Source organism: Protopterus annectens, chromosome 7.part0 (genome assembly GCF_019279795.1).
Source record: "Protopterus annectens isolate FY-2018-M chromosome 7.part0, PAN1.0, whole genome shotgun sequence".
Taxonomy (NCBI): Eukaryota; Metazoa; Chordata; order Ceratodontiformes; family Protopteridae; genus Protopterus; species Protopterus annectens.
Window position 1 is genome coordinate 104,385,130 of NC_056739.1, and position 21,807 is coordinate 104,406,936.

Consider the following 21,807-nt stretch of genomic DNA (forward strand, 5'->3'; position numbering starts at 1 on the left):
CTACAATAAATACAATCTGTGCATGGCGGTGGACTGGTAGCAACAACAGCATGAAAATAACTCAGACTGTAAAATGTCATTAAAAAATTTAAACGGTAGTAGTACACAGTACACAAAGGTCACCAAGTCCACCGCCCTTTAATGAATGAGTTACTACTTCAAAATGTCAAACAGGATGTTCTCTTTAAATAAATTACAGCATGTATATAAAATAACGAGCAACAACACTGAGGACTTCAAAAGAATGGAACCTGCAGGCCTGAATAATTTAGAACAATATTTTACAATTATATACAAGAGTGCTTTCCCCACAGTACCCTCTTTGATAAACATTTACAAATGTTACACCATTTTTGTTACATTTTCCTGCTTTGCAACATTTTAAAGCATGATGCATGTTTTAACATACAAAGAGAAGTGGTTTAAAAAGTCTCGAGTCTCGGCTGATGGCTAGAAATGGCAGTGACTTTTTTAACCTTTAGTATGAAAAGTAAAAATAAAACAAAATTTGTGAAACTCTTATACAATCTTTTCTCTTCGTTTTCAGTTTAATAAAAAAATAAAAGATATACAGTTTAGTTCATTTTCTTAAATGTACAGAGTCAGAAAGCGCAGTGCCTTAAACATCCCATCAGCTGCACGTGGTTCTGGAGTGCCTTCTATGCACACCAGAACATCTGACTGCACCCATGGAAGTGGGGAATGGAGGGGTCACCATCAACTGAAGCCATGGATTCAAAAATGACAAGAAAATAACAACATCAGCTGGAATCGTTGTGCAATCACTCACCCACTGTATTCTAACACCTGGAGCTTTTAAACAACTTAAAAGTGTTATTGCATCAGTCACATACTAATACAGGCTAGCAGCATGGAGAACTGGCTTTACCAGTGACTTTAAACAGCACCCTTCCCTGTAGCCAAATTAAATGCAATATTAAATAAATGAAACCTTTAACAACTGAGAATAACAAGGTTAAAATGATAAAGGTATTGTTGGCACAAAAGAAAGGGAGATGGTCAGTACATTGCAGTGACAATGGATAGCTCTGTGGCTCAGACAATGCCATCTACAGATGGTGTACCCAGGGCTCATTTCTGCCAAATGGACCGAGAGCAAGCCAGAAAGAAGCAGATGATATGCTGTTTCAGTCATTCTTATAGGTAACTGGATGTGACAAAGGAGTGTTCCCCTTGTACACGGCTCATATGAATCATGGCTCGATCGTAAGCCACCTGAACAGATTTGCGGATACTGGTCTTGCGTCCTTCCATCAGCTTCAGCTTATCATTGGTGTCATCAACTCCCAATGGCAGCACCTTATCACGAGGGAGCCACTGCCTGCAATGAAAAAGAATGAAATTAAGTCATAGGCTATCAACATTTTTTTCTACCATTACACATTTTAAACCCAAACTGCTAGTGATTATCATGCTTAAACAGGCCTCTTATCTACTGGACTAATCAAAACTGCATTACCTAGCACTACAAATTTGTACTCTGTAATGTCCACTACTTTGAACACTAATTAGATCAAATGAATGTCTGTCTCTAACTTGAATATGTTATGTGTATAAAACAAAAGTAATTTACTTACCATAATAATTGATCCACGTTGTCAAATTTTCATCCAGTTCAACATATGGGACATTGGATCTAGCTAGATTTGACCTCTGCACCGAATCAGAAGTTTACACGGTTCCAGGGCTCTGACGACTCCCCTAACCATAATTCCCTGTACTGTACTCCAATACCTCAGATCGAGTTTGCTTATAGAAAAACATGTACACCTATTAATGGAGAATGGTAGTCTCTAAATGCAGAAAATGAAAATGGGCCAAATAGGAAGTTTAACATAATGTGATAGTACAGACAGCAGATGATATTGGTCACAGACAGGATACAGAAATGAAGTCACCTGATCATCTTGAAGCTATCCATACAAGTAATTTGGAAGGCGGATGGAGAGATGGGAGGTCAAACCAGATGGAAATCAGACAATATGGGACAAACCAGATGGAAATCACACAATATGGGACTATCATTATGTCAAGTATATAACTTTAATGTTCAGTGTTGCCTTTTTCCGTCTGATTCAACATGTGGGACAGATTCTGAAGCTGCCTTACAGGGTGGTACCAAGGAAGGACATTCCTGAGGAAGGTGGAGCCAAATGAAGAGTGACACCTGGACTGTTCATCCATCTTATAATGAGATATAAAAGTATGCACAGTTGACCAGGTCGCTGCCGCACAGATGTCATCAACTGGTAATCTCTTAGAAAAGGCTGTTGAGTTAGCCACTGCTCTGACTGAGTGGGCCTTACGTTTAGACTGTAACTGTAAACTCAATGATGCATAGACAAAGGAGATGCAATTTGACAACTACCTGGACAAAGTAACTTTTGTAATGCCTTTATCCAAGCCTAGCATTAGAAGAAGCAATAAAAAGTTGATCCAATTTTCTAATTTTCTTTGTTCACTGCAGATAGAATCTAAATTGGCAATGCACATCTAGCATGTATAGGATGTATTCTCCTTTGTTTAAAAAACAAAAGAAAAAAACACAGGTAACTATGGATTGATTTGAGTTCATAGGTAGGTACTAGGCTATCGGCCCAAGGGCCTACGTAAGCCTAGCCAACAAGGTTCCCTGGCTTACGCCACCCAAGAAAGTTATTTTCCTGTGCCACTGTCGAGCAGACACACAGAAATGATGAGTTAGTTACGAATGAAACTTTTTGGATGAAGGACGGATTAGCTCGGAGTTGTGGGGAGAATCCCGAACCTTATGGAAAACCTAGTATGGAGGTTTTGTGCCTGTAAAGCTGAAATTTGCCTTGTGGAGGTGGTAGCGACTAAGAAAGCTGTTTTTCAACTCAAAAATGTAATATCTGCAGTAGCGTTCAAAGGGAGGTTGATTTATAGCCTGGAGCATAACAGTACTATACCAGGGAGGTACTGGAACTCTGTTGTGGGGCATGAAGCAGAATGGCTCCTCTAAGAAAGTTTTTTGAAAATTTTACAGAAGTCAAGGAAGCATCATTTTGTTGCAAATCTCTGCCATCTGAACTTTGATGGAAGAACAGCTAGATCCTTGCTGAAAGAGTTCAGCTAAAAATTCCAAGACTGCTGGAATAGGAGCAGAAAAGTGGTCCAAACCCTTGGCTGTAGCCCCAAATGAGAACTTTTTCCATTTACTGTTGGAAATCATATTTGTAGAAGGTTTTTGGGAGGCTTTTACTATATCAACAACAGAACTGGGAAGGCTGGCATCTCTGGCTATAGTCAAAATTGGAGGAACCAAGCAATTAACTTCATGGCAGTCTGATCTGGTAGAGGCAGTCCAGACAGCTGAGGAAGAAGAATCTGAATACTGGTCTAGCATCCATGGTGGATGTACTATTAGAGGACACAGAAAGGGGAACCATGTATGTCAGGGCCAAAAGACAGCAATGGGGATTACTCTGGCTTTACACAGTTTGGCTTTCTGAATTAATTTGTTTATGAGGGTTAATAGGGGAAAGGTATTCAGGAGACTGGTGGACCAATTGTGGACTACAGCATCCTTGTGTGATTGTCTCTGTGGAAGGATCAGGGCAAAGTAACTACTACATCTGTTGTTCAGGCAGGAGGCAAACAGACTGCAGTAACAGTGGCCCCGGCAGTTAAGGAGTTAGGATAGTCCTGCTCAACTTGTCTGCAAGAACACTGGAACTCCCCGGGATGTGCAAAGCCATCAGAAAGCAATGTGAAGACATTGTCCACTGTCAAACCCTCATGGCCTCGTGACATACGGGATAATAACAGGTTCCACCCTTGTTTGTTGATGTACCACACTACAGCCACATTGTCTTGATTGCATGGAGATCACACCCTTGGTGAGGGCATCCTGGAAAGCCTGCAATGCGAGGACATTGGACCTACTTTAAATAGTCGAATTAACATAAAGTCGACTCACATAACAGCGAGACAACATCAGTGAAAGTTTAAAAGAATGAACTCCTGGAATGGTGAATTTCGCTTCGGGGGAAATAACCACTTGGCCACCACTGACAAAAACAAAATCCAAAACAAATTAAACTCATCGAAGTAGGGGGCTGCGCCCTCATACCCCCTAACTAAATATACCAACTCCGAGATTGCACAACAGGGGAGAAAAGTGCAAAGTTCGCCATGGTGGCCAAGTAGTTATTTTCCCGGAAGTGAAATTCACCTTTCCAGGAGTTTGTTCTTTTAAATTTTAGCTGACATTGTCTCGCTGTTATGTGAGTTGACATTATGTTAATTCAACGATTTAAAGGGGATCCAGGACGACTGCTCTCATTCCCAAGACAGTGCTGTGATGACTGGCCTCTAGGTGTGACCATGTACCTTGGATCATTCTCTCTTCGAAATGCCTCTACCCAAGAAGGGAGACATCTGTGGACAGTACTACTGTTTTTGTTGAGTTGTTGAAGGTGAGGTAATCCTCCATGTGATGTGATGTCTGCAAATTTTCATAAGACGAATCTTGGCATGCAAAGGATGAATCTTTGGAGACCACTAAACTGCAAGTGTCCACTGAAAAATTCTCATGTGGTAATGAGCCATGGGAACCATTAATATGGAAGAGGCCATGAAACCTAGTAAATGTAGTATCAACCGTGCCGGAGGATGGGGATGATGCAACACCTGTAAGGTTGCTTGATATACAGAACAAACTCTGTGTTGTGGAAGACTGACAATTTGAAGATTGTTAGGTGTAACAAGGTGGCATCAGATAAGCTCTATCTGTTGTGTTGGAAGTAAATGACACTTGTAAAAATTCATTGATATGCCTAGACCAAGTAAGCATTTGAGAAGGTGGTCCAGATGGCATACCAGAAGGTGCCTGGATGTAGCAGTTAGGAGCCAATTGTTTAAACAGGGGAAAATCTGGATCGCAAGCATGTGCAAGTGAGCCGCCACTACTGCCATTATCTTGCTGAACACCCTGGCGGGCAAACTGAAAATGATAGTCTCCCAGCTGAAAATGGAGAAATTTCCTGGACTGTTTGTCTAGCTTCACATGACAGTAAGGATCCAGGAGATCTATTAAGCACATCCAATCATCTTTCCTCAGTACAAGCAAAATGGATTGAATTGTGACCATTTGGAATTCTGTCAGTTTCACAAACTGGTCGAGATGATTGAGATCCAAAATTGGTCTTGCGTCCCCCATTTTCTTTGGAACTAAAAAGAATCTTGAGTAGTCTCTGACCCTCAGTTGGCCTTCGGGGACTAGTTGAATGACTTTTTTCTAGCAGCTTGGAAATCTCTATTGCTGCTAGTTCCCATTGATTGGGTGGAACGCTGAGGAATCACTTTCTTCTTCACTGGAGGACAAGAAAAGGAAATGGAATAGCTTCTGGAAATTATATTTTGCACTCTCATATCTCTTGTTACTTTTAGCCAGGCTTGGGGGTGCAGAGATAATAGTCCTCCAACTGATCCACAGTGCAGCAGTTCGGCATACCTTCAGGGATGCTGACAGAGCCTCTCAGAAAAGGGACCATGGAAGCTCTGGTTGTGCAGTCTACCTCTGCCATGTGGAGGTCTACTGCCAGGGTTATATCCTGGTAAGAGCTCTGTGACTTGAAAAAACGCATCTTTTTTTTCTGCTCTCTGGTTCCTGGGGTAAGACTTTTGAGGGGCAGAAAAACAGACGCCTACTGCAAAGAGAGTCTTACCATCCTATTCACTCATCAAGGTATCTCTACCTTTGGGTCAGAAAGCGTGAAACCATTGTTAGGGGCACTGATGAAGGAAGTCTTAAAGTGTTCCACAAAATCACATAGATACATCCAAGCATGTAAAAAAGTACAGTTTTGTACCTACCATAAATGTAGATGTCCGAACTGGATAGCATCTGCAGTCATAACAACTGGGTTGTCCTGTCGTCAGGCAGCCCTTCAGTCGGCCGGATTCCAAAGTCCGGGTCCGGCTTCGGCTGATGTCGCACTCCACCCGACGTCATCTCTGCTGGTCTTCGGGTATAAAAGCATCAGCCGACGCCATTTTCCTCAGTGTTTCTTGCCCCAGATGCCAGAAGCCCTCTTGCAGGCTAAAATTTGGATAGATGCCAATGTTTCCAAATAGATAGAGGTAAACACAACAATAAGCATGTATGTACATATATACAAACAAATACACCATAAAGACTCCCCAACAGCTAGCTATTAGGAGGGTAAACACCCTAGGAGTACCACAGAGGGAAGGAGGGAGGGTAATCCTGACTGCAGATGCTATCCAGTTCGGACATCTACATTTATGGTAGGTACAAAACTGTACTATGTCCTTCATGGATGCATCTGCAGTCATAACAACTGGGTAGAATACCATAGCCAACTAGGGAGGAGGATAAAAGTAGATTATGGTGTGTTTAGGATCCCTTGCAGTACAGCAGTGGCAAACCCTGCTCGGGATCTGGAATATAGAGGCAAATTATAATGCTTGGCAAATGTATGCACGGAGGTCCAAGTAGCCGCCTCAATAATGTCTTTGGTTGCCACTCCTCGTAAGAAGGCTGTGGTAGTGGCTGTTGCCCTTGTAGAATGAGGTCTTATGTTCTGTGGAATTGGTTTTCCATGGAAGGAGTAACAGAATCGTATGCAATTTCCTATCCACTTGGAGATTGTCTGTTTGGAAATAGCTTTTCCTTCCCTTCCTGTTGCATAGGCTACAAAAAGTTGGTCAGTCTTTCTGCTATTTTTTTTCTGTCCAAGTAGTAGCGTAGCTGTCTATGTACATCCAAGGTATGCAGTATTCTTTCCCTCTGTTTTGTGGGTTGGGAAAGAAGGTAGGTAGGTGGATTGCCTGGTTTAAAGACACTCTGGATACCACCTTGGGCATAAATGTAGGATTAGTCCTCATGGACACTCTATCTTGGTGGAAGATTAGGAAGGGTTGCATTGCCATTAAGGCCTGTAGTTCTGAAACCCTCCTTGCTGAAGTAATTGCCAGTAGGAAAGCAGTTTTCCATGACAGGTGTTGTAGGTCTGCTGTTGCTGCTGGTTCAAAGGGTGATAGTGTCAATTTTTCTAGCACAAAGTTCAAATCCCAAGCTGGTAATGGTGGTTTCCTTGGAGGTTTTACATTCTTGATTCCTCTGAGGAACTGCCTGAGCAAAGGATGCGAAAAAACAGGTGGATCAAAGCTGTATTTGGCTGAAATAGCTGATGCATGTATCTTGATGGAGGAGTAGGACAGGCCTGAATGAAGAAGTTCGGCCAGATACTCCAGAATGTTGGGCATATCTATGTTTGACACATCTTTTCCTCTTTCTGTACTCCAGATGACAAACCTTTTCCATTTTCCAGCATAGTTCCTTCTTGTTGAAGGTCTGCGTGCTTCAAGAATAATGTCTTTTACTCTTTGGGAAAGTTCTGGATTAGCTGCTGCTATGTGATGTTCCATGCAGTTAGTTGCAAAGTTTTTAGGTTTGGATGTATGATGCTGTAGTTGTTCTGAGTTAACATCAAAGGCATCAGGGGTACTGGCCACATATTGTTCCGAGACATGCTCCTCAGCAGTGGGTACCAGTGTTGTCTTGGCCAGTTCGTAGCTATCAGGATTATCCTTGGACGTTCTTCCTTGATTTTCAGTAGTACCTTGTGTATCAAAGGAAGAGGTGGGAATGCATATGCTGTTAGGCCTTTCCAGTTGAAGGAGAGCGAATCCACTTTCCATGCTAGTGGGTGGAATGTCCTTGTGCAGAATTTTTGAGCTGGTGATTGAGAGGTGATGCGAATAGGTCTATCTGTGGCATTCCCCATTTCTTTGAGATGGTCTTGAAGATGTCCGGGTTCAGCTTCCATTCGTGGGCATCCGAAGTGGTTCTGCTTAATATGTCTGCTAGAGTATTGTCTTTCCCCGGTACAAATATTGCCTGTAACTGGATGTTGTAGCTGAGTGCCAGGGTCCACAGTTCCAAGGTCATTCTGCATAGGGGTATGAATGAGTGCCTCCCTGTTTGTTGATGTACCACATGACTGTGGTGTTGTCTGTCCTTATCATCAACTGGCCCTCCTTGAGAAATGGTTTGAACTTTTGGATTGCCAGTTTTACTGCCAGCATTTCTTTTAGGTTGATGTGCAGGTGAAGTTGATCCTGTGTCCACAATCCTTGCACGCATTTGTCCAGCATGTGGGCCCCCATCCTAGGTCTGAAGCGTCTGTTGTGATGGTCTGGCTTGCTTGACATCTGCGAAAGGGTAGGCCTGGGTTTGACTGGCATGCCTGAGCCCACCATAGGAACTCCTGTTTTAAGCATGGAATTAGTGGGATTTCTGTTTCTAGACTGTGACTGTGTTGGGACCATAAATTCTTTAGGTACCACTGTAGTTTTCTCATATGTAGTCTGGCAAATGGAACCAAGATTATGCATGATGCCATGAAGCCCAAGGCCTGCAGTACTTTTCTTGCTGTTAACTTGTTCAGTTTTGTTAGTGCCAAGAAGTAAAGAGGAAGTTCTTTTGTTTTTCTGTAGTCAGGAATGCCATTTGTTTTACTGTGTCCAATTCAGCCCAAGAATGTCCTTGTCTGGGATGGTATCAGCCTTGACTTTTGTAAATTGACTGTGTATCCCAGTGCTTGTAGCAAGTAAATGACCCTTTGTAAATCTGTTGTCAGCTTGCTTTTGTTGTCCCTTGTAGCAGGCAGTCGTCCAGGTATGGGTAAATTTGAATTCCCTGTAGTCTGCAATGGGCGATTACTGATGCCAGGCATTTTGTGAATACTCTGGGCGCAGTAGATAAGCCAAAGGGCAATGCTGAGAATTGATAGTGCTCTGATCCTGCAAGAAAACTGAGGTATCTTCTGCAGATTGGTCGAATGGGGACGTGCAGGTATGCCTCCTTGAGATCTAGAGTTACCAGCCAAGACTCCTTGCCCAGCATGGGAAGAAGCTGCTGTAGTGTCAGCATTTTGAATTTTGGGACAATGATGTATGTATTTAAGGTGGACAGGTCGAGAATTGGTCTCCAACTTTTTTCCTTTCTTGGAACTAGGAATAGTCTGGAATAGAACCCCTTTCCTTGCTCTGCTGTAGGCACTCTTTCCACAGCTCTCATGTTTGCTAACTCCATTATCTGGCGTAGAGCCTGTGTTTTTTGATTTGGAGGTAGATTTGGCATTCCTCTTTTGACTGGCAAAGTGTGGAAGTGAAACCGGTAACCTTGATCTATGGTTTGTAAAATCCACTTGTCTTTTGTTATGCAGTGCCAGTTCCTTGAAAATAAGGTTAACTTTCCGCCTAGAGGAGCTGCTATTTGTTCCCTGGTAGGCGGATTTAGGGTTAAGTCACTGTGGTTGTGCTGATGTAGTGGCAGTGGCTGTGTCTGTGCCTCTGTTGTTACCTTGCCACTGTCGTCCTCTGTAGGCACCTCCTCTGGATTGGTTTCTGCCTCTGGAACGTCTATTCCTGCCCCTTTGAAATTTTGTGGAGTCAGGAAAGGACCAATTTTTGGCAGGCCAGTTCCTGCTAAACCTTGGGGGTTGAACCTGCAAGAAATCTTTAACCGTTTGAACAGATTTTGCCTTTTCTTCCATTTTCTTCATAACCTGCTGGGCAGGTGTACCAAACAAACTTGTCTTGTCCATAGGAGCATCTAGCAGCTTAGCTTTAACATGATCCGGTAAAGCTTGTTCCGTTAGCCATGCATGCCTTCTTATCACTGTGCCTGTCATGGCTGATCTAAATGAAGCCTCCAGTGCATCATAGCCACATTTTAAGGAATGGTTGCTAACCTGTTGTATGTTATTTACCATCTCTAATACATATTTCTTATCAAGAGATTCATCAGTGGTTAGTTTTTTAGTTAACTGATCAAGCATAAACTCTTGGTATTGTATCATGTGAAACTGACAGTTTAAAGCTCTAGCTGAGAGAGTAGCTGAAGTGTAGACCTTTTACCCCATCTGTCTAATGACCTTGCTTCCCTTTCAGAAGGAATAGGGTTTTTAGCTATGGTCGCGACTACTGCCTTGGGACCCTGGGATATAGTTTCTGGGTCTGCAAGTGGGGCCTTGTAAAGGTGGTGATGAGTATCTGGCACCCTGTAAAATCTGTCTGGTTTGGCAGGGGCTGGGGGTAAAGAATCTGGAGAGGAGCAAACATCATTGAAAGCATCATCCACCACAGAGAGAACAGGAGGTATAGCTAAGGGCCTGTGCTGTGGGAGGTGCAGAAAGGTCCTAAGTCTTTCTGGAGTCTGAAAAATCCTGTTGCTGCCATTGGAACTGTTCTCGCATGGCATGCAAGGTTTCCCCAAAGGAGAATTCTTCTGGTGGGGAAGCAGCTGGAATGGATTCTTCAGCATCAGAATCTTCAAAATTGGAGAAGGGAGCCTCTGGCTGGTCAGTTATGTCTGATTCATCAGCAGATTCATCAGAGGACACTGGCTCAGGGGGCTCTGCCCTAGGTCTCTTCTCTGGGGCTGAGAGGCCCTATCTGGGTGAGATTGAGATCCTCTGATTAAAGAAATTAAATCTTCTGCCAAAGTAAGCATTTGGGAACTAGAAGAGGGCCTGGATGAGTGTGGTTTAACAGGCACTGTTTTAGTAGTCTTGGCTGCTTTAGCCCTGGCGAAGGCCTTAATGGACATGGCTGCTGGAGGCCTAGCAGCACCACGTGCTGGGGTAGAGACATCCAAGGGGATGGTGTCTGATAAGTCAACCACCGTAGTGGGTAAAATTTCTGAGGTCGATTCAAGAGTTGTAGCAGGGGCCTCAGTTGTAGGAATAGGTTCAGCTGTACTTAGATCAGTTTTCTCGGTTTCGCCGAAACCGAGACACTCATGATTTGCTTACCCATGGTTTCGGCCGAAACCGCGGACCGCGAGTGTCGGTCTTTATCTTTGCGTTTTTTGGTAGATTGGGTAGTCGGAGGATCCGATGGCATAATGTACGCAAAATCAGAACCGAAAAACTGTTCTGCAAACTCCGACCGACGCCTAAGCGTTCGGTTGAAAGAAGCACAGGCGAACAGGCTGCTACGTCGTGGGCTGGGCCTAAACAAGGCAGACAGTAAGAGTGGAAATCTTTATGAGGTATTTGTTTCCCACAGGTTAAACAATTGTTAACTTTTTCTGACATCGGCTGAGGCAAGAAAGAGTCTAACGGGTACTTAGCTTTAGAAGTCTTGAAGTAGTATTCGGTAGAAGTAATCTCTGGATCCGACCGACCGGCACTTGCGAACAGCTTCTGCTTCGGGCGCCACGCGGCAAGAAAGACTGAGGAAAATGGCGTCGGCTGATGCTTTTATACCCGAAGACCAGCAGAGATGACGTCGGGTGGAGTGCGACATCAGCCGAAGCCGGACCCGGACTTTGGAATCCGGCCGACTGAAGGGCTGCCTGACGACAGGACAACCCAGTTGTTATGACTGCAGATGCATCCATGAAGGACATCTGTGCCTGCCTCTCTGGTTGAGTGTTAGAAATGAGACGCTTGGCTAAGTTCAAAGTAGACAGCAGAGTTAAGAGCTGGAAATCCACAGTCTTTTGGATGTCCACTGGCATAACCTGAGAGAAAGACTTGGAAACCTCTTTGGGCAAGTCCCTCTAAAATCTGATAACAAGAGCAAGATATTTCAGTGACCTGAGTGCAAAGGTTGCTGACTAGTAAGTCTGTTTTCCAAACCTGTCCAGTGCCCTAGACTCCCTGCAAGGGAGATGGACAGAGGAACTCTTCTCAGATAATTCCCTTCTTTGTGGCTGCTGCTACAACTATAGCATGCACTGGAGGACATTTACTCCAATGCTTTCTGTCCTTGGGAGCTTGTAACATTCCATTTGGCTTTTTTGAGATGGGCTGCACCACATCAGGGTCCTTCCAAGCCTGTCGCACCATAAGATCAACCAATGGATCAACAGGTAGCATCACCAAAGAAATCTGGGTGAACCCTCGCCCTCATTCTTATCTTCAGTGACTGATTCTGGGAAAGAGTCTATGTGCTTTCACTTGCACATCTGTTTCTTGTATACTGATTTTGATGGAGATACAGAAGGTTCAGAAATGAATTGGAAAATGACACAGCAAGTTGTTCTAGAAGCCTATTGTTCAAGACGCTCCCTGTCTGGCAGAACGAGAGGAAAGTGGAGTCGCAGGATCCACATGGGGTTTGGGTGGAACAGAACTCAGAGAAAGAGCTTTCTGTCTGGGTAAGCCCAAAACCCTTTCAACTACCTCGAAGGCCGAAGCTGCCACTGGAACAGATGATCCCTCCAGATCCAAAGAAACAGGAAACACTGCTCCTGGCATTCCCGGCCCCAAAGGAAGACCTTGGGCCCAAGCTGTCTAGCACTTGTAGTCCTAAGGGAAGAGACAACTCCAAAAACCTCAGTGTTGAACTCTCCCCCTCGAGCTTGGCACCAACACTGCAGCTCTAAGTCCCTTCCCAATCCAAGGTAATCAGAGTCAAGAGGGATAGGGAGACAACTGGTATCGAAGTGACTGCCGGTACCAAAAGAGGCATTTTGGAATGGGTCAGATCCAGAATTGTCAAAGCCAACAGGATGGACTACAACAGGTGAAATTAGTTGGGGGGGGATCAGAATGACCAAAGGTCGAAATGTTCTGTGGGGTGGTACTAACAAACCCCCAAGTTGAATCTGTGTCCTTAAAAACTTCCTCATCATTCGGTTGATGTCATACTTTCTCAAGCTCCGAGATGATCAGGTCGCCAATGAAGAAAGTCTTGAATATTTTTTCTCTTGGAATATTGAAGAATGCAGTCTTGGTCTCACCAGTTCCGGTGAAAACTAGGGCCTAGGCGAAGATGTTCGGGACCAGAAGGCTGTCTGTTCCGATCTCCTAGTTGACTTTGGTGAGGGTCTGACTGGAAATGATGGATCTGAAGACCTTTTTGAAATAGATGAGATTTGTCTTTGTCCTTTTCTTTGGATTTACTTTTTCCTTTCTCCTTGTCCTTCTTATCAGAAGCCTTGCCTGAGGATTGAGGCCTGTCTTGCTTCTTAGCAGAGGAAGAGGAGGGTCCAGAAGATGCAGTTCCTGTCTGTGGAGGGAAAAGTCCCTTCATCACCAATTTGTCTTGATGAGCTTGCAAAGCTCTGACACTAAAAGATGCACACAGAGTGCATTGTGTATCCAAATATGCAGCACGCAGGCAATACACACAACGTGCGAGACTCTTAAGGGGGAAATTTGTGCTCACACTCGGAACACTTTTTAAATGGTTGTGATTCAGCCATGAAGGTGCTTGGAGGAGAGAAAACACTAGCCAAAAAATATAACTATACAACTAAATCACCATGTATTACCAAATAACTTTTTAAACTCTAGAAACCATAATAATTGAAGTCTGTTAAAGGTAACACTATTCAATAAGGGGAAAGACATTAATCCGATAAAGAAAAAAGTACAGTTTTGTACCTACCATAAATGTAGATGTTTGAGTGTATATACTGCTGCAGTCATCACACTTGGGTTATCCTGCCGTCAGGCGGTCCCCGCAGTCGGCCGAATCCCAAAGTCTTGGTCCGGCGTCGGTTGTCGTCGCTTCTTCCCTGACGTCAGTGCGACAGGGGGATAAAAGAGGCAGCCGACGCCATTTTCTTCAGTTTTTCTTGCCCCAGATGTCTGGTGCCCCCAACTAGGAAGGCAATACAAATAACTATGCAAAAATACCTTAGTAGATAGACAATAGTACTAGCTGTTAGCAAATACACCATATAGACATGCATCCAATAGATTGATGTACATGGAGTTATAACTAACACCCTGGTATGTAGAGGGGATGATGGGAGGGTAACCTGGACTGCAGCAGTATATACACTCGAACATCTACATTTATGGTAGGTACAAAACTGTACTATGTTCATCGTGTTATACTGCTGCAGTCATCACACCTGGGTTGAATCCCAAAGCTATGGATGGGTGGCTGGTATTAAACAGGGTTAGGTGAAGCTAGGATGCCCTGCAGAACTGCAGTGGCAAAACCATCTCTGGTTTTTGAGTATAATGGAAGGTGGTAGTGCTTGGTAAAGGTGTGCACTGAACTCCAAGTAGCTGCCTCCAGAATGTCCTTGGTTGGAACCCCCCCTGAGAAAGGCTGCTGAGGTTGCTGTAGCCCTGGTAGAATGGGACCTAATATTAACAGGCACTGCTATCCCATGGTGTGAGTATCAAAAGCGGATACAATGTGCTATCCACTTGGAGATGGTCTGTTTTGAAATAGCCTTTCCTTGTGAACCTGTAGCATAGGATACAAAGAGTTGGTCCGTTTTTCTGAAGGTCTTTGTCTTATCCAAATAGTAATGTAGCTGTCTGTGAATGTCCAAAGAGTGAAGGAGTCTTTCTCCTTTATTCTGGGGGTTTGGATAAAAGGTGGGTAAATGAATGGTCCGATTCAAAGCCACACTGGATACTACCTTTGGCATAAAGGTAGGGTTAGTTCGTAAAGAGACTCTGTCCTGATGGAAAATGATGAAAGGTTCCACTGCCATAAGTGCCTGTAGTTCTGAGACCCTGCGTGCTGAGGTGATAGCCAGCAACAGAGCTGTTTTCCATGACAAGTATTGTAGTTCTGCTGAGAAGGCTGGTTCAAAAGGAGGCAGTGTTAATTTTTCTAAAACGAAGTTGAGGTCCCAAGCTGGCGTTGGGGGTTTTCTGGGGGGTCTTATATTCTCAGCCCCTCTGAGAAACTGCCTTAGTAAAGAGTGTGAGAATATGGGAGGATCTGTATTATATTGAGCTGAAATGGCTGAAGCATGGATCTTAATGGATGAGAAAGAAAGGCCTTTGTGTAGCATCTCAGTTAAGTATTGCAGTATTTGAGGTATGTTTGGTATCCAAGGATTTTGGCCTTTAGCCTGGTTCCATGCACAAAATCTTTTCCATTTGTCTGAGTAAGTTTTTCTGGTGCTGGGCCTCCTGGCCTCCAAAATGACATTCAGGATGTCCTTTGAGAGAAGTGTTGATTGATAATTCAAGGTATTCTCTATGCAGCTAAATTTAAAGTCCTGAGCTGACTGTGAAGAATCTGAGAGTTTTGCTGAGTCAACAGAAGTGGGAATTGAGGTAAGATCCATGGAGGGCTGTGAGTCAAGGTCCTTAGTAATGGGTACCAGTGCTGATGTGGCCAGTCCGGAGCAATGAGGATCATTTGTGGTCTCTCTGATCTGACTTTCAGTAATACCATGGTCAAGAGAGGTAGTGGTGGGAAGGCATTGACTGTCAATGCTGTCCAACTGAATGATAGGGCATCCACTTTCCAGGCTAGGGAATGATAAGTCCTTGTGCAAAATTGCTGTAGTTAGCAATTGTTGGGGGAGGCAAATAGATGTATGTCTGGGCGTCCCCACCTTTGAGTTATCATTGAAAATACTTGTGGGTGTAGTCTCCACTCGTGAGGATCTGCCAAATTTCTGCTTAATTCGTCTGCCAATATGTTTTCCTTTCTTGGCAGGAATTGTGCTTGCAGTTGTACTTGGTAGGTCAATGCTGTGTTCCACAAGGTCATTGCCTGTCTGCATAAAGGGTAGGAGTGTGTTCCTCCCTGTTTGTTTATGTACCACATAACCGTGGTGTTGTCTGTCCTTATTAGTAGTTGTCCTGGATGCAAGAGGTCCTTGAAGGCTATCAGTGCATTTTGCACAGCTAGCAGCTCCTTTTGGTTGATGTGTAGATGCATTTGTTTTGCAGACCATTTGCCCTGTATGAACTGTCCTGCCATGTGTGCTCCCCAGGCGTAATCTGAAGAATCTGTTGTCATAGTTTGGTTTGCTGGAGGTAAGACAAAAGGAAGACCCTTGTTTATTTGACATGCTTGAGCCCACCATAGGAACTCTTTTAGAAGGCAGGGAATGAGAGGTATACTTGTTTCGAGGCTGTGCCTGGGTTGAGTCCATACACTTTTCAGGTACCATTGTAATTTCCTCATAGGCAGCTTTGCATGTGGAATTAGTTGAATGCAGGATGCCATGAACCCCAATGCCTGCAGGATTTTCCTTGCAGTGAGCTGGGTAAAAGTTGCCATCTTTTTGAAGTATTGAGTCAGTTGTTTTTGTTTGTCTGGCGTGAGATAAGCCATCTGGGCTGTTGTATTTAAGCTGGCACCCAGGAATATTATGTCTTGTGAGGGTATTAGCTTTGACTTCTTTTTGTTTACTGTGTACCCTAGGCAACTTAGCAGCTTTGTTACAAATGCTAGATGCTGTAATAGAATGGCCTTGCTGTCCGCTTGGATCAGGCAGTCGTCCAGATATGGATAAATTTGTATTCCTCGTTGTCTGCAGTATGCAATTACTGATGCCAGGCATTTCGTAAATACTCTGGGTGCAGTAGATAAGCCAAAGGGCAATGCAGAGAATTGATAATGCATTGTACCTGCCAAAAATCTGAGGTATCTTCTGCAATCTTGTCTGATAGGGACATGCAGGTATGCCTCTTTGAGGTCCAACGTTACCAGCCAAGACTCCTTGCCCAGCATGGGAAGAAGCTGCTGTAGTGTGAGCATTTTGAATTTGGGTACCTCCAGGTATGTGTTTAGAATTGAGAGGTCTAAAATGGGTCTCCAGCCTTTGTCCTTTCTTGGTACTAGAAATAGTCTTGAGTAAAAACCTTGAACTTGCTCCTTTGTAGGTACCTTTTGAATTGCTTTCATATCCATGAGAGCTGAAATTTGCATTTGTGCCTCTGCCCATTGGTTTGGAGGCAGATTTGGCATGCCACTCATCCGTGGTAAAGTGTGAAAATGAAATCTGTAGCCTCGGGTAATAATATCCAGAACCCATTTGTCCTTTGTTATGATGTGCCAATTTTGTGGAAATAGAGCCAGTTTTCCTCCCAAAGGTGCTGCCAGGGCAATTTTGCTTGGCAGGCGAAGAGGGAAGTCACTGTGTTTGTTTCCTGGAGGGTTGAGATCTTTCGTCTCCACCTCTTTGAGTTGTTGTATGCCATTGTCTAGGCCTGAAAGAACCATGTGGCTGGCCTCTGCCCCTTGGGCGTTTGTACCTACCCCTTTGGGGTCTGTCTGATGCAGGAAGCGACCAGTTTTTTGATGGCCAGTTTCTGCTGAAATGAGGAGGTTGTACCTGTAAAAAATCTTTAACTGTCTGCATAGATTTTGCCTTTTCTTCCATTTTCTTTAAAACTTCCTCTGCTTTGACACCAAATAACACATCTTTCTGCAATGGAGCATCCAATAACTTTGCTTTGACATGTTCTGGTAAGGCTTGCTCTTTTAGCCAAGCATGTCTACGTATTACAGATCCTGTGACAGCTGCTCTACATGAGGCTTCCAATGAATCAAAACCACACTGTAAGGTATGCTTTCCCACCTGTTCTGCTGCATGCAGCAAATCCTGCATCTCTTTGAAATCAGGTTGATCTGTCTGAGGGATCATTTTCTGCTTTAACTGTGTAATCAAGTACTGCTGGCATTTTAGCATGTGGAATTGGCAGTTTAAGGCCCTCATGGCCAAAGTGGCAGATGTATACACTTTCTTCCCCCCATCTGTCTAATGCTCTGGAGTGGATTCTTAGCAGTAGAGGCCTTAACCCCTTTGGGACCCTGGGAAATGGTTTGGGGTCTGCAACAAGGCTTTTATATAGAAACTTATGAGAATCAGGAACTCAGTAGTATCTGTCTGGTTTAGCTGGTGCAGGAGGTAAGGAATCTGGGTTTAGACTCGATTCGGTGTAAACATCATCCAAAATGTCTAAAACTGGAGGAATTGCAAGGGGTCTATGCTGTGGGAGAAGAAGGAACTCACGGAGTCTTTTCTTAGAGTCAGAGTAATCTTGGCCTTCCCAGTGGAAGTGTTCCCTCATGGTGTGTAAAGTTTCCCCAAAAGAGTAGCCTTCAGGGGGGGAGACAGCAGGAATAGACTCTTCAGCATCTGAGTCTTCATAAGGAGGGAAGGAATAATCCTGGTCCTCAGAGTTAGCTGAGGAAATGGATGCTTGGTCAGAGGAAGGATAATCTTCCTCCAGTCTAGGCCTTTTGTCAGGAGGGGGTTGTGAACCCCTGATAAGGGTAATTAAATTCTCAGCCATCTTAAGCATCTGTTTTTTAGGCATAGGGGCCTGTAACTGTGGACCCGGTTTCCTAACTTTTAAGGGGGTTTTAAGTTTAGCATAAGACTTAATAGAGACAGCTGTCGGTTTGAAGACACCTTCAGAAACCGAAGGCCTGTCCAAAATCTCCGGATCACCGTCAGGGTTGGCGTCCGAGGGGTGAGATGGAACCGGCTCCTGAGGCCCAGCTGATTCGGTGTGGGAGGCCGTCAGAATTTCTAAATCAGCGGTAGTTAGGGGCTGCAGAGGCGCCTCGCTGAAAACGGGAGAACCGGCAGTAGGCCTTGCTGAGGCCTCGGTATTTGTCCTTGGCCTTGGTTGCCTGTCCTTATCCTTGCGTTTTTTAATCATTGCTGATGTCGGTTGTTCCGACGACATGCTATAATTAAATTTTCTGCCAAAATAATGTCGGGCGAAATCTGCCCGACGCTTGATTGTACGTTTGTTGAACGTAGCACAAAACCGACAACCAGAGACGTCGTGGTCTGGGCCTAGGCAAGGAATACAATAAGAATGAAAATCCTTATGAGGTATTTGCTTCCCACAAGAAATGCAATTATTAACTTTGTCTGACATCGGTCTGAGACAAGAAAAGTTTCCCCAACGGGGTACTTAGCTTTAGAGAAGACTTCAGGCTGAAATTCGATTCGAAAATCTCAGGAGCTAGCCGACCGGCACTTGCGAACTGCTTCTGCTTCGGCACCGCGTGGCAAGAAAGACTGAAGAAAATGGAGTTGGCTGCCTCTTTTATCCCCCTGTCGCACTGACGTCAGGGAAGACGCGACGACAACTGACGCAGGACCAAGACTTTGGGATTCGGCCGACTGCGGGACCGCCTGACGGCAGGATAACCCAAGTGTGATGACTGCAGCAGTATAACACGATGAACATCTCTATACTAACAGACCACTAAACTAGGATTATAAGCCTAACACTAAAGCTAGAGGGAAACAAGTCTCCTGGTAAAGGAGGAGTAAGATATTAGACTATTTAACGATACATATATAATAACAACTATAAGACTATTCAAGTATATAATAATAATAACCCGTTTTGAAAAACTCAAAACTAATGGACACAAGCTCTCAAAAACATGTCTGGAAACTTCAGGCAAATGAGATCTGAGGTACTGGAGTACAGTACAGGGAGCTATGGGTAGTGGAGGAGGAATCAGAGCCTTGGCACAGTGAAAGGTTCTGATTCAGTGCAAACATCCCATATGTTGACTCAGACAAAAACAGACAACATTGGATACAAGGGTTATTCATCTAATATGGTAATCTGCAAGTGGCATATGTTACACACAATCTAGTCTGCAAAAGTAACTAGCTTGGAATGCTAGGGTTTTAAGAGAGGTATGTGGCATGTATCAACCTTGTTAATTTCATTTTTTTTTCTGCAACACCACAGCTAGAAAATATTCAAGGTGTAACAGTCTAGGAGACATCACATCTTAACAATGGAAGCGAAGCTCCACTCTCACTCCTCTGCAATAGCAAGAAAAGGTGGGAAAAAATGCCCCAAACCAGCAAGCCTGTATAATTCAAATGTGAGTGGGATAATGCAACATAAAGACTTAATCACTTTTAGATTGAAGCTCTATCAGCTGCAATGACAGAGACAAGACCTTCTTACAAAGCCAACATCTAACACATCCTGGCAAAGCAATGGCAGCCAACTTGACAAAGTCCACATGTGGAACTTAATGCTTAGCTTCAGACCTCAAGCTGGGAAAAGTACATGGAAAGATCAATGACCTGATTTCAGTAGAACTTGTAAACTCCGGGTCTTCACCGGCCTCGAGAGGTACAATTGAAATAGAGAGCGCAGTCGCAGGATCAGGCCGAGGCTTCTTGGCCTTTCTCGTGGGTGGTTCCTCCAAAGTTCCCGATGTCGGGTCCATATCTTTAGCTAATCGTTTCAGCCTCTGATTTTTAGGTAAAGTTTTAGAGCAGCAAGGTGGCTTCTAAGAGTTTTAGGAACAAAGGCCTGACAAATTTCACAAGAGGTATGGTCGTGATCTTGGCCTAGACAGAATAAGCAGAGGTCATGTGAGTCTTTATGTGGAACCTGCCTTCCACACCGACACTTGCCCTTTCTACCTGACATTAACCCACAACATAGTAGCAAGAAGGAAAAAAAAAAATGCTATGCGGTACTTATCTGTACCCAGACAAGCACAAAATTTTCCAAGTGAGTGACGACCAGAGCTGGCAGTCACACAGGCGGCAGAAAAGTTTTGAGGTAGGTGCATGCTGACATCCGCTTTATACCGGACGTCAGTTTATGGCCAACATACGCTGAGTGATACGGGCTGTTGTACGTACCTTCGCAGTAGCATTTATCTCTTGTAAAATTGCTGGACGTATGACTCAACCAGAAGCAGACTCAATCAAGTTATGGATATAACAGCACATGAATAGGACATCTTGTAACATTACATGCAGGAAACGTTTCAGTATAGCTGCAGGTTTCATTGCTCTTTTGCTATTAAGGTGATGTAATGAAATCAGGCATGTCAAGCAAGACAGACCTGCATTCAGACTTCCACATCTGTCAGGAATGTGTGCAAACGTGACTAAAATTCAAGAAAGCTTTAGAGACTATGCTTCACCACAAGAAGTCATAACATTACTTCAGTTCCTACAGGTGGTACTGCAGTACAGAACCTGGTACAAATCAGAGAGTGAAAAAGTAGTTTAGAACCATTTTACACAAGGTGGAAGAGATTCAAACTTTGTTGCACAGTTTGCCTTGAACTTTTAACAGGAAAAGCCAGTAGTTAACACTAGTCAAACTTTTGTAGGGCAAAGTCACAGTTCTGCCACCAAGTGCTGTGTTTTTAGATGAAGATTTATAATTTTAAGTAACCAGACTAAGGCAGTGGCATCTCACTGCAACTCAGTGAGAGGGAGCATCGGTCAAAGATTCACCTCAGATCCTTCTAGGCAAGTCTGAATCCTTCCTGTGTCAACCCACAAAATGAATGGGGTCTTCAACAAGAAAGATGGGAAGAGAACACGATCACCCACAAGAAAATTCATCTAACATTGTAGAACATCGTTTATGTGTTTCATTTTATGAAAACGATCTGATGAAGATGCAAACAGGCCCTTCATTTAAAATTTATGCTGGATTAATATCCTAGACAAAAGAATTCAGGCACACCAAAGGGACATCTAAAGAGCTCTGGAAGTCAAACTAGAAAAGTGGATTACTTCCACTACATAAAGACTGTATTGCAGCAACGTCTAAGATGAAAAATTTTTATTTCTGAGTAGTTTCTAGACAATTGTCTACCTTACATGCCCTACTGGAAGCCTGCAAAACATTCGATATTGTGGGTAGATTTTTTGAAAGGGTGGGGAAGATGGGGTCATCCATCCTCAAAACTACTAATGCTTCAACTGGAATTTTTTCAGGAAGCTTCAACTTGAAAGGGCTTCTAGCAACAATATTCAGCTTAGAAAAAAATCTGACCAACCAGCAGTGGGGACAAATGCAATCAGTACATAAACAGGAAATGCAAGGGCCCAGAAGAATCAAAGAACAGCCAAACCACAAATGACGAAACAAGGACTAAAAGCAGATCAGGAAAAAGTGAAGGGGTGATTGCTGACAGAGTCTAAGGTGGAAACCTCTGAGAAAGGCATTCATGATGCCCCCCCAAAGAAAACAGATGCATTTAAGTACCGGAATCACACTGACCCTGCAAGTGGACATGGGTATTGGTTACCATAAAAAATGT

General features: G+C 43.8%; 1 protein-coding gene across 2 annotated transcripts in view; it reads right to left on the minus strand.

Annotated features, from left to right (window-relative positions):
* Positions 1 to 379: 379 nt before the first annotated feature.
* Positions 380 to 21,807, minus strand: part of BRPF3 (bromodomain and PHD finger containing 3) — a 1,617,494-nt gene continuing 1,596,066 nt past the window's right edge. For both annotated transcript variants that reach the window (XM_044076533.1, XM_044076534.1), the window contains one exon: positions 380 to 1,342. In XM_044076533.1, the coding sequence (XP_043932468.1) occupies positions 1,159 to 1,342 (184 nt within the window). In that variant the 3' untranslated portion in view covers positions 380 to 1,158. The remainder of the gene's footprint in view (positions 1,343 to 21,807) is intronic.